This window comes from Lutjanus erythropterus, chromosome 24 (assembly GCF_056507025.1).
Source record: "Lutjanus erythropterus isolate fLutEry1 chromosome 24, fLutEry1.hap2, whole genome shotgun sequence".
NCBI lineage: Eukaryota > Metazoa > Chordata > Actinopteri > Lutjaniformes > Lutjanidae > Lutjanus > Lutjanus erythropterus.
Window position 1 is genome coordinate 1,308,475 of NC_139340.1, and position 17,762 is coordinate 1,326,236.

The following is a 17,762-nucleotide window of genomic DNA, read 5'->3' on the forward strand; positions in this document are numbered from 1 at the left end:
GCAGCCATGACATAATCTCTCATCTTGAGCATGACAGATCATGCTCCCCAGAGGAAGTGATACTTGATTACAATTCAATTGGTGTAAAGGGTGTACTTTGGACCCAAAAGCAGCACACAGAAAATCTGGAACAGTTGGTAATAATCTTTAATGAAGTTCAGGCAAACAGGAATGTGGGCAGACCAAAATGCACAGGAAACAGTCCTTAGTAGAATCACTGAGTTGAGCTGGCCGACGAAGCAGAGGAACAGACGAGGAGCGTACAGCAGGGAAGTCAGGACCAGATGAGACAGCGATGACAGACGGACGCACCAAGCAGCCACAGGGACAGGCAGGCAGAAACCAGGAATGCAGGGACAGAACTCACGGTCAGGGACAGAAGGCTGAGGTGAACATCCAGAACCAGGCAAGGCAGGAGAGTTAGATGGGCAGAGTAGGCAACAGGGAAAACAATCCAGGACAAAGGGCTGGAGAGTCTTGTAGAGAAAAATTGAAGAACAGTCTAGCAAGAAGTGAGAGTGCTGGAGAGGCTTTATACTGGGCTGATTGGGGATGAGCTGCAGCTGAGGGCAGGTGGGTAGAGTTGGGCTGATGAGGTGGGAGTGGCTGGCAGGTAGAGTGGAAAATAACTGAGGCACAGGGGCCGGAGGTAAACTGGGAGAATGGGGAACAGGTCAAGGGAAACTACGCCTGCAGAACTGTGAAAACTGGTGGTTGGAACATTTCAAGCTTAAAATTATCAGATGAGGTCCCAAATGTCAAATACACCCTGAAGCACAAAAATGATCCCTCTTCACTGCAGACGTTGTGTGGACACATATAAATGTGCATCTGTCAGACAGCACAGCATGACAATTGATCCGACTCCAGACCGACTACAACAAAAGCCCGTTATTCCTCAATTATCATGTTTCTCACAGCAACTGCAAATCATGTTAGGAAAGGATGGAGAAAAAAAATAGCTTAATATCTTTTCTCATCATCACTTAATTTTTAGGCAGAAGTTTATGTGACATATGTATGACATTAGCTACAATGTGGGGAATTTCTATTTTCTATTTTCTATTTCAATGAACCCAGATAACGCATTAAGCTGGGATTTTCCTGTTATGCTGGCTGAATTTAGCCTCAACTCAGTTACCATGGAGATTTATAATGTGCAGCTAAACTGCTCCATACTAAGGCTAACAACCAGGTTTGATCAATCCTTACAGTTACTTCATATTCTATTCTATTAATTGTTTTTATCTACAGTACATATAGTGTCTATTTCAGGTCATTTTGTGTCTTTGTAGTACTTTTGTGTGTCTCTGATCATGATGTGTCTATTTATAGTACATTTGTGTTATGCCTTTTTATAATCATTTTGTGTGTCTTTGTGTTCATTTTGTGTCTATTCGTAGTGGTTTTGTGTCGCTGATCATTTTTCATGTCTATAGTCATTTTGTGTATCATTGTGGCCATTTTGTGGCTATTTGTAGTCATTTTGAGTATCTTTGTGGTCATTTTGTGTCTATTTGTGATCATGTCATGTCCCTCTTATCATTTCATTTCTATATATAGTTGTTTTGTGTCTCTCTGTGGTCATTTTGTGTCTACATTGTTGTTTTACTGTCACTCTGGTCATTTTGTGTATATTTATAGTAATTTTGTGTATATTTGCGGTAATTTTGTGTCTGTTTGTGATCTTTTTGTGTCTCTGATCATTTGATGTCTAGTTAGAGTCGTTCTGGGGGAGCCTGGGGGCGGGGCACAATACAAATATCATTTTGCAGGAGAAAAAAAACAGCCTAACAACATGCTTTCTTGTCTTTACAGTTAATCTGCACCATTTTTGTCATTTTATGACGCAGTTTTCTTGGGGGCGGAACTGCAGACACTTTTAATCCCTTGCAGACTCCGCGCCGGACTCGTTAGTGTGAAGCACAGACGGACACGGAAGGAAACAGACGATGTGGCTGCTGTCAGTGTTGGTGCCTCTCCTCAGGCTGTATCTGTGCGGAATCAAAGTTCTTCTCTATCAGACGTTCAACAGATCTTTTACGCTGCCAGGTCTGGTGAATCTCTATTTCCTAAATGTCTCTTACGGTCTGTTATCTGTATTATTTAAAGAAATCTTTCCGAGGGGCAACTATAGCCTTCGTGCTGTTTGCATGCCGAAACTCCGTAGGAAATATGACAGCTTACAAACATTTTATCTCTTTTATCGACAAAATATCGCTTATAGAACTTAAGTTCCGACTTTTTAAAAAGTAGCAGTGTCTTCTAGTCAGTTCGGCTTATATCTGATACGCCAAGCTCGTAATTAAATAAGTAGAAGAGAGAAAGATAAAGACAAATTCTGCAAAACAGTTTACGGCTGTATACAGAGTCCGTCCAGTCTGTTTTCAAACAACAGTCAGTGTATCCTTGACACTGAAGTGTGTCTGATATTGCTTATTTTTATTCAAATGAAATGAAATTTTTAAAATTAATAACGTCATAGCAGATGAACTAGAACTATCATAGCATATGCTACATACTGGCCCCTCTTGACATCATGTGAGATTTAAAATCCAAGATGGATATTAGCATAAAGTGAGTTATCCTGTATTATCATGATTACACAATCATTTCTGGATGTCTGTCAATACAAATGCAGATTTGTTCGCCTCAGGTCTCAGCTGGGCAATCCAAATGTTTCAATAGAAACTGAGTCACTCTCCAGGGATAAAGTCTGACTAATAATATCCACTGACAACAGTGTTTTTGTCCTCATGGTGTTGATATTACATGGATCCTTACATTCATTAGTCACATATGAAGTGAGTGAGGGTAAAAAATTAGAGCTGCACAGTATGGATCTTTTAGCTGATACAGAATACTTTTGTATTTGAAAAAGTTCACATAATCTGTAGTTCATGCACACCTGAGAGGAAGACGGGCTCAGATGTAGTGAGCATGGATGATGGATGGATGAGGTAATTATGAGTCTAGCTGACATCACCACAACAACAAAAATAAAGGACTTCTTCTGTCTCTTCAAATATTTTTTCTAGTACAGTACATCAAAAAACTTTTATGGAGTATTTTGCCCAAAACTTCAAATTAAAGGCCTTGACATAGCCTAATAGGTTAAATCAGATAATATCATAGCCAGTAATTATCCAACTTTTAAGTCTTTATATGTTTCACAGGCTGTGTGATGCTTTTGGAAAATATACATTATGTAGCTGTAGAAATAAAGATATGATTGAAGGGGGAAAAACACGTATAGTATTGTTTGGTATAGGCAAACTTTTTATGTTTCTTTTTATGTATACGTGTGAATCAATTAATTGATTGTTATTGTTACCAGTGATCAGTTAAGGAAAGTGCCACCCTAGATCTACTTACTTACTCTACATACTCACTCATATTTGATGCCCTTTTTTAGAACGTTGAACCATTTTTTAATCAAAACCACCTCCGTCAGACAGTAGTAGTCTCTCTTTTAGGTGCAAGCTCCTTGTTTTGTCTCGTTCTGTCCCCCATGTTTTCTTTGTGTTGCCTTCATGCAGAAGAACACAAAGCTGCATCCAAATGATAAAGATATTGCTGTAAAGGTGTAATCACATGATCTATATTGTCATATTGCACAGCCCGCTTTAATAACTCATTTAGTTTTAGGGGTTTTTTATTTTAATAATAGAAATTTGTAGAATGATAACATAAGATAACTTAGTCACAGTGTTAGTGAATGGACCGTGACTATTTTTTCAAAACACTGAGAAAAAAAAATACAGCCATAGAACAGCTGCCTTTGAATAACAACTATCTCATTACAGTTGTGTGTGTGTTTCAGAAGCCCAGAGCATGTGATGGTGCACTCACTACTATCATTAATGCACCAATACACCTTAAGACAAAGAGGTGATTGTGTCTCCAGAAAAACCTCTTACTCTTCAAAATCTCACAAAGAATGTGGGCAGTGTTGCACAACGGCAGCAGATAGTGGGATTTTCTTTTCTTGCTGCTCACATGGAATATCCAACACTGTGACAAAAAGTCAAAGCCTGACTGAAAAATTCCCTTAGTTTTGGGGGTTTTGGAGTAATTCTATTCAAGTCAGGAGGTTGAGCCACATATTCAAAATTGGAAATGAATGGTCTGCTATAATTCTCCACTACATTGTAACACTATGAGTGGACAAATATGTTCCTGATTTTATTTAAATTAGATGAAGTCAATAGTTCTTTATAGATAGGATTTTGGAGCATGTTTATGCTACATACTGCCCCCACTGGGTATCATGTGATTTTTAAAAATGTAGCCATATTCACATGTATTTTGTGGCCTGTTTTTATGATGTATTACTCTAAATGTGAGGGCATTCATTTAAAAATTTTGTATAAATAGCTGGAACTAGAACTGTAGCTATTTTCATTCAGTAATTTTTAATTTAAAAAAGTAAAAATTCCAGCTTCGTTAATTCTTCTTAAATGTGATTTTTTTTTTTTTGGTCCTTTATTACAGTAAACTGAATATTTTTGGGTTGTGGACAAAACAAGACATTTGAGGACATCATATTGGCCTTTGGCAGATGCCAATTAAACATTTTTCACAATTTTCTGACATTTTATAAACCAAACAACTTGTCGATTAGGTGAGAAAGTAATCAACAGATTAATAAGTGATTGAAATAATTATTAGTTGCAGCCCTAGTACCATTGTTTCAAACATGAATCAATCCAGAGTTTGACATTAATTAAACTGAAACTAATTGCTGATGTTCTTTCCTTAAGGCTCATTTATGCTTACCGTTAAATTCACATACTCTGTCCGTGCTTTCTGTTAATTTTGTCCTTATTTGTATATGTTTTCTTAATGCTTATGGATATGGACGAAATGGAGCAGTACTACCTGTAGTTGTGGGTGGCAGTGTAGCCAATAGTTCAAGTGAGATATGACTGCAGGACACAGCAAATAAGTTCATGTGTCGCAATGTAGGCTGTTTAATGGCCACACAGATGACCACCATCTACAACACTGCCTCTGATTTTGCCGCTTTCTCAAGGAGTACATTATCAACTTTCTCCAGTGTTGCCATGTTCGTTACTGTCAGAAACTTTTGAGTCTTGTTCTTTTGGGTAACTTTTTTGCTCTGGATTAGGGATGTTCCTGGTGACTAATTCCCCTGTCAATTAATTTAGACTAGTCGACTAGTCTAACACTATGAAAACACTCAAAAATCAGTTAAAATTTAGCAGAATTTATTGATTTATAATGTTAAACACTGTCCGAAAAAAATACTGTGTATTAAGAACCATTTGAAGACGTTAATCACAGTCTACAATCACCAAATCGTACTTTAAATGCACGTTGCTTTGCACTGTCAAATACAAACCTTACACGTTAATGTACAAAACATGACAACAACTCAATAAATGCTTCACCTTTTCAGACCGAAGAGGGTCACAGTGTCTGCAGGAAAAGGACCCAGAGCTAACGTTAGCTACCAGCCTGACACACAGTGTGGCTAACGTTAGCAGTGCTAGCAGCAGCAGCTCTGCTTGCAGGTTTATGTCCATGTCTGTGCTTAATGTGGTCACGTTTCTCCAGTTGAGTGAATATATATATCAGCTTATTCTGTCACAGTCTACATTCATCTGTCCAACTTTGCTGATATAAACATGTCAGGGCGATCGGGGCATACGCGCTGGGTGAGAGGGGCTGCTGTCTGACAGTGCCACAGCCCCGACTAGCGGTGTGTAGCTGCATAAAATCTGTAATTTTTCAGTTTTGGTTGAAAAATATGGAAAGCTAATTAAAGTGACAATTTTCATGTGAACTGGGGTTTTTCATTCCCTCCAGGAAATTATGATGTTGCAATCGCAACATTCCACACAAATATCATATCATATACCAATGAATTCTGCACAACCTTGAAATTTTGTCCAGTAATAACAACTTTGCCATATTTTTTTTTTTTTTTTTTTTTGGCTTTTTCATTTTGTCATGGGTACTGAAAAGAACCAGGTTTGTTATTGTTGTTGACATTTATTAATTCTCTGTGCACGTATTGTATTTTATAATTTCTATGCTTGCTGTTTGAGCTCAAAATAATTTAGCTTTTTGGAATCCACCCCCCAACACACTTCTTCATTTACCTTACAAATTAACATTTCTTTAAATTAATATTTCTTATTCCCCTTGAATAAGTTGCCATCAATTTTTAATGTATTAAAAAAAAAATTTGAAACTTTTTCGCAGCTTTCACTTGCATCTGCAATTTCATTGTAAAAAAAATGCCTTCAGACGTTGCAGAGAAAGAAAAGCTTAGAAAAGTAAAAGTAAAATCAGGCATTTTAGGCCACAAACAAAATCCTGGAGGGACTGGCTCAACCCCATTTCTCACAGTAATCTGTTTTTTTGTGTGCATGTATAGCTGAAAAATTTTACAATCCAATTTTAGTGTAACTTCACAAATATCTTAAATGTTTTCTGCCAACATCATCAAATTTTTATTTCACTATTCTTGTTAGGTACTCAGTAAGTGAAGGCATCCAAGTGGATTGCTTACTGAAGGAACCAATGGAGGGTAAAAGTTCAGGACCTTCATGCTCCGGCCTCAATCTGGTCGCACATCCACGAGCAAAAAGCAAAGTCTGGAAATACTTTGGCTTTGACACAGATGCAGATGGCTGCATATTGCACTGGAAACGGATATACTGTCGCGTATGTATGAGTCAGATTGCATACTCTGGAAACACCTCCAATCTGTCGTACCACCTTGAAAAGAACCACCCTGTAGAGTTTAGTGAGTTTGTGAAGAGCAACACGGATCAAATGCGTGAGGCATTTGCCACAGCATTCTCCAGGATAAAGACTGAGCCTTTAGGTCTACATGTCCAACAGCAATCCCAGGACACAAATTTGAGGCTGGGTTTAGGCTATGAAAACAGACGACACAACGATCTGACTGCTGCTGTCATCAACTTCATCTCTGAGGGGTTGTACCCTGCATCTGTAGTTGAAGAGCCTACTTTCAAGACCTTAATGAGTACCATTGATCCTGGGTACTCTCCACCAAGCAAAAGCGACCTGGTAATTAAAATGCTTCCTCAGATGTACTGCCGTACCCGAGACATGGTCTTCAGTGAGCTTTCTGGAGTTGTGAACTGTGGTGTTAGTACAGACCTTTGGCAAAGCCAGACCCAGAATAGAACATACATTTCACTCTCGATGCATTCAGTTAATTACAACAGTGCAACTGGCTTCTCTATGACCAACAAGTGCCTTAAAACTTTTGAAGTACAAGAGGACAACACAGCCGAGAACATCACCAGAGCAATGTACGAAACCTTCGTTGAATGGGGGATAACTCACAAAGTCACAGGTGCCACCACAAATGGTTCAGTGGACATCGTCAAAGCATGCTCACTCCTGGAACTGTCGGTGGAAATGCCTTGCCTTGGACATACAATAAATCGGGCAATGGATGAGGCCTTCCAGCTGCCACGAGTTGACAGCTTTTTGGGATGTTGCCGCAAACTTGTTGATCACTTCAGAGAGCCAGCAATGTTTCTGCTGAGGGAAAAACAGAAGCAACAAGGCCTCACTCAGTGTGCACTCATCACAGACAGGGGTAGGTCTTGGTTGGCCACATTGGGAATGTTACAGAGACTGAAAGAGCAACAGGTTGCTGTAACTGCAGCACTTCTAGAGAATTCCAGCACCCATCATTTCAGCTTCGATGGTCCTGACTGGGCCTTGTTGGAGGGCTTGACTGAAGTCCTCCAGCCTTTTAAAGCTGTGGCAAACATGATAGCGTCTTGCAGGTACCCGACCATTAGCATGGTTAGGCCTGTGCTTCACATGCTGTTGAACAACACCCTGAAGGTCAAGGAAGGGGATGTCAAAGAGATCAGCATGGCCAAAGAGGTAATCTCAAAGGTTCTATCGAGCACCTATTCACAGAATTCACAACTATCGCAAGAAATTTCAACATTCCTCAACATTGCTACTTTTCTGGATCCTCGATACAAGAAGTTGCCTTTCCTGTCCACTCAGGAACGCTCCAAAGTTGAGAATAACATCATCGAGGAGGCAAAAGCAATCCTTGAGAAGCAGAGTGCAGAGCGGTCATGCCTAGATGATTTCTCCTTGGTCTCTGATGAGCCACCTAGCAAAAAACAGACCCCTCTAAGAGAATCTTCAGCCAGCAGTGTGACCCAAGACAACCCTCTGGCGGCCATATTTTGTCAGTCTGATGCAGACCAGAGCCAGGAGGAGCTGCATGCGCAAGTAGTGGAGGAGCTGAGCAACTACAAATCACAAAGAGTCCTGGGTCTGAACGAAGACCCTTTACTGTGGTGGTCGAGTCATGCACCCTTGTTCCCCACCTTCCCCAAGGTGCTCCAAAAGTACTGGTGTGTTCCTGCCTTGAGTGTCCCTGGTCACAGGCTTTTCAGCTCCTCTGGGACGGTTCTGTGTGGAAAAAGGAATCGTATAGCTCCAGCTTTAGTAGATCAACAGGTCTTCTTGTATGAGAACTCAAGAATCTACTACGAGCCTGAACCCTGCGAGGATGATTTGGACAATGCCTGGGAAGCAAACTGTTGTTTGGGTCAGCCACTTGAATGACTGAGTGCTTAAAATAGCAGAAAGTGAAAGAATGTTGGCGACTTTATTCTCTGAATACTGTGTTGCTTACCTACTGAAGCAATGAAAAATGTAATCAAGCGGTATCAGTCAGTAGTATGAAAATGTAATGGACCTGTTATACATAACCTTTCCTTGAGTTCTGGCCTATAATATGTATGAAAAGGATTTTGCCTATATTGTCCCAGACCCTTTTGAAAGAATTGTACAATAGGCTGAGGGGAGAACACTTATTTGGATCCTACTGACAGTGAAATGAGAAGATTGTTATCAATTTCACATCTGTTAGCTAGTTCAGCCTGGCTAACAAACACCTGAGGCAAATACATGAATCCTACTATAGGCTCCACTCTGCCTCTAATGCTCTTACCCTGATATTCTTACCCTAAAGGCCTCCATGTATGATCAGTGGTAAAAATGAGAGACTGATTGTTGAGTCTTGATGGGAACCCCAGACCTACGTTAGATCTTGCGAGAGTGATTATTTTAACACGACGAAGGAACAACACGCGCAGATCTCGTGAGAGTTTTGTAAATCAGCGGTTCCCTTCTAGACTCGACCAAAGAAATGTGTTTCAGGGTTCCCCAAACTCTATAAGACATTAAAAAAATACTACAATCTTGCTAGTAAATGTAATGCATGGCAAAATGTAGACAGTGGACAGATTCAGAATTCAGTTTTCTTAATCACATAGTTTATGAACTTGGCTAAATGCAACACTAACGCAAGCTCAGCTATTAGCTTATTTTTAAATTACAAAGTCTTTGTAATTTGGTAATTGTCCTTGATAATTTTTTGCTTGCGTCTTCAGTCTGCACAGGATTTTGTATTTTGAGAACTGACCAAACTGTCTGTGCCATTCCTGAAACACGTTTTGCCACTTCTGGTGGGATCACAGCCATCGTCCTGAATGACCAAGACTTGCTCCGGTGAAACACAGTGCAGTCAGTCTTGTGTTAGTGCGCTTTAGAGGGGGTGTTAGACGTTTTTCTACTGAAAGCAGAACCACACTAGCTGTGCTCCCCTGCTTCGAGTCTTAATGCTAAGTTAGGTTAGCCACATCCTGATTCTAATGCACACAAATTAGATTGAAAGTAATCTTCTCATCTTCACAGAAAGAAAAAAACCCAAGATGAAGGAGTGTATTAAAGTCTGTAAGTTAACTTTACAGATTTTTTTAATTGTACACAAATGAGGAAAAAAACATGAAACTGCTGTGGTTGACATCACATTTTTCTTCATAGTAGCTGTAGTTAATGAAATAAACAAAAGCGGAACTAACCGTAATATATTCTTATTGGATCCATCAAATCTGTGATCAAAAGCTCTAAGAATTGTAATTACTATAGAGTAGTAATGTGTGTGTTGTCTACATCTACATCTACTTGGTATGTTGTAAGCTCTGTTGTGTCTTTCTTTCCTCTATTGCAACACTTTTAATGCTTCTTTACAGGCTCTGTGATTCAACTTTTTAAATTTTGTTTGGGGCGGATTTTGTAAATACCTCTGTTATATTGTGGTGTAAAAAGGCTTTATGAAAGTAAAGATTTTCTTTTCAACATTTCCATGACTGTTTGATGTCAACATTGCAACACTTATGCATTTTCACAATTGTGAGCAATTTTATTCATAGATTTTTGTCTTGATTACAAATGAGATCTTCCGAATATTCCCTAACATAGTTCATACAGGTTACTTTTCTGTTTTGGTCTTTGTCAGTCAGTTGAGTCCACATTTGATTGCATGGCATGTGGAGTGGACTTTGACCTGGATTGATTGGACTTCTGTTGTTGTGAGGCAGCATCTTATCTGCCACATGAACTGCTGCCAAGAAAACAATGTTGTTTTTACAGACAAAAACATATTGATAGCCTACAGGATTGCATAATGTTCTCATGTGGTCCCCTTTCTCCTCCTGCACAGTCTTACCCAGGCAAAATGGAAGGGTTGCCATTGTGACTGGGGGTACCAGAGGAATGGGTTATGAGACAGCGAGACACCTGGCAAGCCTGGGCATGCATGTTGTCATAGGTAGGCTACTGTCCAATCACACGCCTTCTGCCAGATTATATGTACCCTCCCCCTCTCCATGCAAGTTAATCATGTCTCTGTGGTCCATCTTTAATTTGCAGTTTTCCTCTCATGGTAAATTTAACTGTAAATAAATGAGGCAAATGCTGCTGGAATTGTGTAAAGTCCAGTTTTTATATCATAGGGGCCCAAAATTCGTAATAAATTTGTGCTATTCCCCTTTTCATTGTTTCTGTTTTATATCCCAGGATTTGGCTCGTGGATTGTTTTGTATTTGGGTTATAATGAATCAAAAATGTAACTATTTGTGGTGCTCATTGTGTGGGGTATTTAAAAGACCTGCAAGTGTGTAGGATCCACCAGTAGCCTCACGATACTCTTTGCGCCTTACCGAGTCTAAATTCCATTAAAGTGACTGAGATAATCAAACAACAGGAACTATCCCCATTAATCAGATACTTTGTGATTGACCCCTCCCAAGTCCCTCCCCTTTTTTTGCTCCAGTAACAGTTGAGTAAGCTTGGTACCTGGCAGAACATCAGAGACTCTCCTTTCCTGTTGCCATATTTGTCAGGTTTGTTGTCACATCTCAAGTTAGCTAATGTTAGCAAAATGCTAGCTAACTAGCTAGCTAACAGTCGGTGTAGACAGCTAACTCGTTATCCAGCATTTTGCAAACATTAGCAATTAGATATAACTAGCTAACAGTTAATGTAGATTCACAAGTTAGTTAAATAGCCTTTGCTAACATTAGCTAACTTAAAATGTGACTGTGTAGCTTTTACTGGTCTCCTAGTAACATCTTTCCACCTTTTTTTTAAATGTCTTCAACAAACGCTAGTGTACTAGGTAGCTAATGATCATCTAGTGTGAGCTTGCTAGTTACATCTGTTAGTTGATGTTAAAAAAATCTTAGCTAACAAATTAGCGAATCAACAATAATTGTTAGCTCACCGGTTAACTAGATGAGCTTACCACATAGCAGTGATCATTTTAACACAAACCATGATCTTTCTCAGATTCTAACAAAGTGTTTTCTGTCCCTAAACCTACAAAGATCTTAATCATAGTATTGTCACATTATAAAACATAATTAATTGTGCACAATGAGGAAACGACATTCAAATCTTTCTTTCCTTCATTCACGAAACTTCACAAGTGGTTTTGTGAATGAAGGATTCCAACCTCGACATTTTTTCAGTAGTCTAAGTAATTACAAAATAAAGCTTAGATTGGTCACACATGGGTGTATAACAGGTAATAATTCAGAAGACTCGTCAGTAGTCAATACTGGAGATGACCTGATCAGGGGTCAGACCTGTTGAGTGGGTGTAGGCAGTAGGGTTGGATTGAAGTGCATATCTGCTGGACTTCTGCCCACCACCTCTCTGATTTCCATCACCTCCAGCTGGGAACGAGAGAGAAGAGGGAGCAACCGCCGTCAGGAAGATTCAAGAAGAAGGCAGCAAGGGGAAAGGTAATCATCGTTCTGTCAACAGCTCCTTGTCTCTGGTCACCCATGTCAGTTTAGCAAATTATTACACAAAAAAGTTTTTATAAAGCAGTCTGATATGAAACGTGAAATGACACAGCAGTGTTTCTCAAAGACTAAAAATCCTTTTGAACAATTCTTTTGTATTCCACAAGGAAATGTGTATGTTATATGAAGGAAATGCTTTTGCTGAACACCTTCCAATAGCCAACATCTTATATGAAAGATAAAAAGGAGCTTTGTTTGCACAGAACTTGCACTAACATAAGAATAACCATGAAAAAGTAATAAATATACCAAAACCAGCAGCTAAGTTTAACAATAAAAGGAGAAAAGTAATAAAATAAGTGAATTAAATGAGCTTAAATAGAAAAATAGTAATGGTAATGACACTGAAAAATAATAAATAATTTTGAACATTATACTGGGAGAAGAAAAGTCATGGCAGCAGACGACATGTCAGTGTGTAAATTGTAGACCCAGATGTGTGCTAGCTTTTTCGTAACTTTTGCTCACTTCATGTGCAGGTCAAAGGAATAAACATCTGGAGTTCAGGTTGTAAGAAATACAGGTACATGAATCATAGATGGAAAACTGGCTGTAGCTCACAAAGATCTGACATATATAAAATAATATTTGATATAAATATCAGATAACAGATGTGAGAGCTTAGTTTGACACAGTTGAAAGAACTAAGTATTCTCTCAGAAATGACATGTTGAATCCATAAACAATAAATAACTAAGCTGCTCGGTTGTTGTTAGTGTAGCCTTGTTCTGGTATGATAAGTAGCTTAAAGTGGTTAATGTTAGCAAGCTTTAGCTGGATCAAGGGTACACAGTGTTTTCCCCTGGGAGGTCCAGGACTGAGATGTCATGGTGGACACTTCTAGCCTCTGTACTGCTCAGATTATGGAAGAATCATTAGGGATCTAACATTTAAAGAGCATTGTTACCTTACAAAAACAGCATGAACAGCGATTTATAGATTTTCTTTTTTTTTTTAATAAGTTTTTGTTTTGCTGGAAACATCCGGTCTGCCGACTGACCTAATGACTAGGGCTGCACCTAACAGTTGTTTTTATTATTGATTAATCTGTCGGTTATTGTCTTGATTAACTGATTAGACCTTTGGTCCAGAAAATGTTGAAAAATGTTGATCACCGTTTCCCAAATCTCACTGTGATGTCCGCAAATGTCTTGTTTTGCCCAAACCCAAAGATAGTCATTGTTCTGTTATAGAGGATTAAACCAGAAAATATTCACATTTGAGAAGCTGAATACAGAGAATTTGTTTTTTTTTTCTTAAAATAATGACTCAAAATGATTAATCGATTATCAAAATAGTTGGCGAAGCAATTATTCATTGCAGCTCTATTCCAATTTAACCTTTAAGTTTTCCCTTGAGTAACTTTAAAGCTGCACTTAATATTTTTACACTGATGTGACGGGGTCAGCTGTTCTCAGCTCTGCCTGCCCCGTATCACAGCAGCTTACAAACATGTAGAGTAGACATGTATACATTGATACTAATTGTCCTTTTTTCATGACAGCACGACTTTCAAAGTGATGAAGACAAATATAGTTTGAACAACAAAAAAAAAAAAACTTGTGCGGGGACAGGAGGACTATGGACTGTTAGATGGGTGAAACCACACAGGAGACCAGGGTTCAGTTTCGTCCGAGACACATAGTCCATGTTGATTGTAGTTATTTTAGCCCAAAGAATGATCTTTGAAACATTGTTTATTGGGTTTCTCAACAGACCATAGTTAAACAAAGGAGTGTACTATACACATGTACATACAGTTCAAATAGTTGGTCATAGTTATAGTCCTTATATATGACCTTTTAAAAAGGAGTCAAATAACGAAGAGCCAATAACAAAATTGAAAATACCCTAACAAGAGCAAAACAGGAGCAAAAACATTTATATATATATATATATATATGTATAAAGTCAAGTTCTGCTATAGTATTCATCCACAAGTTCCACAAGGACACAGCCGACAGACAGTAAATAAGATGAAGGTGTCAGACATTGGAAGGAAACCTAAGTACTGAATCTGGTAACTGCTTGTTCAGCACCATTAAATCATAGGAAAATTGAAATGAATCTTTAAAAACTAGCGAGACAAACTCGTCGCGTCATATTGGTGTTTATGGTCCGTCAAAGCTCTGTGGAAGCTGTGCTAACCTGTCTCTTCTGTTGACAGCTGAGTTCATCTTTGTGGACTTGACTTCACTGAAATCAGTGCGACAGTTTGTCACGACGTTCAAAGCTAGAGGTCTCCCGCTTCATGTCCTCGTTAACAATGGTACAGTGCTCTCACTCCGTGAATGCGTGAACATTTTATGCTGAGTTTTTGCATATGCATTGTGGACTAAAAGCATATCTCTGTCTGCTGTCATGTCATGTAGCTGGAACCATGCTGGTTCCTGAGAGACAGACAGAGGACGGCTTTGAGTTTCACTTTGCGCTCAACTATCTGGGCCACTTCCTGCTGACAAACCTGCTGCTGGACCTGCTGAAGAGGTCGGGGCGACCAGGCTGCTGCTCCAGGATCGTCAACATGTCCTCTGCTACGCACTACGCAGGAGTCATAGACATGGACGACTTAAACAGGAGGTAAGGTGCAAAGCAGGAAATGAGAATTAATGCAGAAAATTCAGCATCCAGTGTATGAAACTACACTCTAGTCAGCACATTTCTAATCAAGGATGCAGATTTATCGAGCTACAGTGTGTGTGCTGCGGCCTTTAGATGGCTGCAGGGATTTACTGCACTTAAAGAAACTTCTCATACAGTACAAAGCAGCTGTGGATACTGTAAGAATTGTGCACATTCATTTATAGATCAATGCAGACCATCTTACTGATGTTCCTGCTATAACCACATGATACATAAATGTTTTGATGCCAATTTAAACCCATCTAGCAGCTGAAAGATGAGATAAGATAAGATATTCCTTTATTAGTCCCACAGTGGGGAAATTCCCAGTATTACAGCAGCAAAGTGGGTAGCAAAAAATAGTAAAATCAACAAAGCAAGCAATATAAACAGGGAGATATAACTGGGAAAATATAACATAGGAAATGCAGATATACATTATTTACAGATTTACACCATGGCACAGAGGGATTGTAGATATTTCACATTGAAGGGTGATCCTCCTTAGATTGTGGCAACAGTTCTGTGTAAGGTGTAGTCTTCTGTTGTTCCGTTAAAAGGAAATTTAAAGGTGTCCATAGACGGACATGTTGTCACAATGATGCAGACAGAATCTGCGTTTGATATGACGACGCAGACAGAACCACATTTTGCCACAATGACACATCCCCATGGCAAAATCTGTCCATAGACAGACATATTGCTATAATGACTCAAAACTGAAAAACTGAAACAAAAGGAGACTTAATGCTTCATTCTGTTTGCAAAACATGATTGTGCAACTGTGCGAATAAAGGTTTTCGTAGTGTCCCTACTCTGGTAAAGAAGTTTTAATTCCTCTATCTGTGTGGTGTAGAAACGCAGACCTGAACCTTTCCACATTTGCTCAGTGCAGACATCCATCGTCTGAGGTCAGGCTGTGGTCTACTGTAGATAAATGTCCCGCAGTCCTCTGCTCAGTCCTTCCTCAGGGCATCACGCCGGTGCTGCTCACAGCTGATCTGATCTATGCCATTGCTTCATTCAGGAAATGAGTGGATGTTGTCTCTGCTGTGTGTGTGGGAATAATGTTAGCGGAAAGCATTGAGACTGGCTGGTTAGGTATTAAAGCTTCTGAAATAAACAACAACAAAGAGGCTCATTTCAATCTCTGGTCCTCTCTCCTTCTCCAGGGCCTGCTACAGTTCCCATGGTGCCTACTCCCAAAGCAAACTGGCTCTGGTCCTCTTCACCTACTACCTGCAGGAGCAGCTGATGGCTGGCGGCTTCCCGGTGACCGTCAACGCCGTGGACCCTGGCATGGTGGACACGGCTCTGTACGACAACCTGTGGAGCCTCGCACAGGCGATGAAGAAACCAGTGGCCAAGATACTGTTCAGGGTACGTTTTATAATGGCGCGACATGTCATGTGTACCAGGAGACACCTGGACTCATGACAGTTCTATAAACATGGGACTGTCATGACTTAAGATACATTAATTTATCACTGGATTTAGAGAATTTTACTTATTATTGTTGAAATTTTACACATTGTGCGATACATTGCTCAGTCCTAATCTATCCTATCATATAGTTTCTGATGATGACAACATGTAACATGTCAAAAATATTTGTAGTGCACTTTATAACTGAAGGTTCACACAGCGTCACAGTATTTTGCACACAGTTTCAAATTAACATGATTGTAAACATTTAAATAGTTAAAAAAAAAAAAAAAGCTTTGGGGCAAAGACAAAAAAGGCCTTTGTTTTAATCCTCATATAATCGGGGAAAACATTGGGACATTTTGTCTTAAATCAATAACTGAAAAGGTCCAACTATTGTTTATAGATTTGAAGTAAAATGGGGCCAAGAACAGAGCCTTGAGGTACACCATCCATCAAAACTGCCACATAATACTGTATACTACCTTCAGCAGTAACAAAGTAAAATAACATATTACTCATAGAATTTTAGTGATATTACATTTACGTTGATAAGCAACCTGAAATATTTATTTAAAGAAAATAAAGAAAAAAAATGACCTGAAGACACCTGTCCTTGACTTTCAGTGGCTGAGATGGAATTACGCTGCTACACGTTACTTTATGTCACCTTATGTTGTGTCATGTTACGTTACATTATGCCACATCACCTTACATCATGTCACATTAAGTCGCCTTACACCATGCTCCATCACCTTATGCTATGTTACGTCTGTTAACATAAGGTCTAATGTGAAAATAAGTCTACACTGACTTTTGGTTTCGGACAAGAACACCGATATACCAGTAACCTGCATGTAAAACTGGACTTCCTGTGTGTCCTCAGACTCCAGCAGAGGGAGCCTCCATAACCGTCTACGCTGCAGCTGCCTCACAGGTGGAGGGGGTGGGGAGCTGTTACCTGTACAACGGTGAGAAGAGGCAGTCCTCCGACACTTCCTACGACTCTGAGCTGCAAGCCAAGCTGTGGAAGAAGAGTTGTGAGCTGGTGGGCCTTTAGGAGGCCTGACAGACCCCACTGTCACAGGTACGATACCACAGATGCTGTCTTACTAATTATACTGAGCCACTGCCTCACTTTATACTGCCCCAACACTGAAATACATACAGTTTGAATCATTCAGTTCATTCTGTCACCATCATATTCGTCTGAGCCACTAAAACGAACCAAACTAAAAAGGACTTCCTGTATGTACAGTGCAAACTGTGGCTACCGCCTACTGTTCACTCACACTGAGTTATTGGACATGGTTTCATTTCTGCCTTGTGCTCAATGAACTGCTGCTTCTGTGACAAATGCACTAGAACATGGTCCAGAACAGTCTGGGTATCGTGCCAAGGTTCTCAAGTAGAGCAGCTTAATAATGAATCACAGTCTGATCATATGAGAGACCTAAATGCCTTAGTGTTGCCAACTGAAGCCTCTGTATTGATTCTTTTAATATATATATATGTATTTAT

General features: G+C 39.5%; 2 protein-coding genes across 2 annotated transcripts; both read left to right on the forward strand.

Moving 5' to 3' along the window:
• Positions 1–1,913: 1,913 nt before the first annotated feature.
• Positions 1,914–17,413, forward strand: dhrsx (dehydrogenase/reductase (SDR family) X-linked). The gene is made up of 7 exons (XM_084713799.1): positions 1,914–2,052; positions 10,547–10,654; positions 12,063–12,131; positions 14,362–14,463; positions 14,567–14,774; positions 15,989–16,196; positions 17,128–17,413. Exons 1-7 carry the CDS (start codon positions 1,953–1,955, stop codon positions 17,299–17,301), a joined length of 969 nt encoding a protein of 322 aa, XP_084569925.1. The 5' UTR covers positions 1,914–1,952; the 3' UTR covers positions 17,302–17,413.
• LOC146304477 (E3 SUMO-protein ligase ZBED1-like) lies at positions 1,928–8,740 on the forward strand. Its single transcript, XM_084713797.1, has 2 exons — positions 1,928–2,052; positions 6,504–8,740. The coding sequence occupies exon 2, from the start codon at positions 6,553–6,555 to the stop codon at positions 8,602–8,604; it is 2,052 nt and encodes a 683-aa protein (XP_084569923.1). The 5' UTR covers positions 1,928–2,052; positions 6,504–6,552; the 3' UTR covers positions 8,605–8,740.
• Positions 17,414–17,762: the final 349 nt, after the last annotated feature.

Excerpts from the sequence above, each read along its gene's own strand:
- LOC146304477 (XM_084713797.1), top strand. The coding sequence starts at position 6,553 with ATGGAGGGTAAAAGTTCAGGACCTTCATGCTCCGGCCTCAATCTGGTC.
- dhrsx (XM_084713799.1), top strand. The coding sequence starts at position 1,953 with ATGTGGCTGCTGTCAGTGTTGGTGCCTCTCCTCAGGCTGTATCTGTGC. Across the intron at positions 10,655-12,062 it reads GGGCATGCATGTTGTCATAG|CTGGGAACGAGAGAGAAGAG; the intron begins GTAGGCTACTGT and ends CATCACCTCCAG. Across the intron at positions 14,464-14,566 it reads TCATGTCCTCGTTAACAATG|CTGGAACCATGCTGGTTCCT; the intron begins GTACAGTGCTCT and ends CATGTCATGTAG.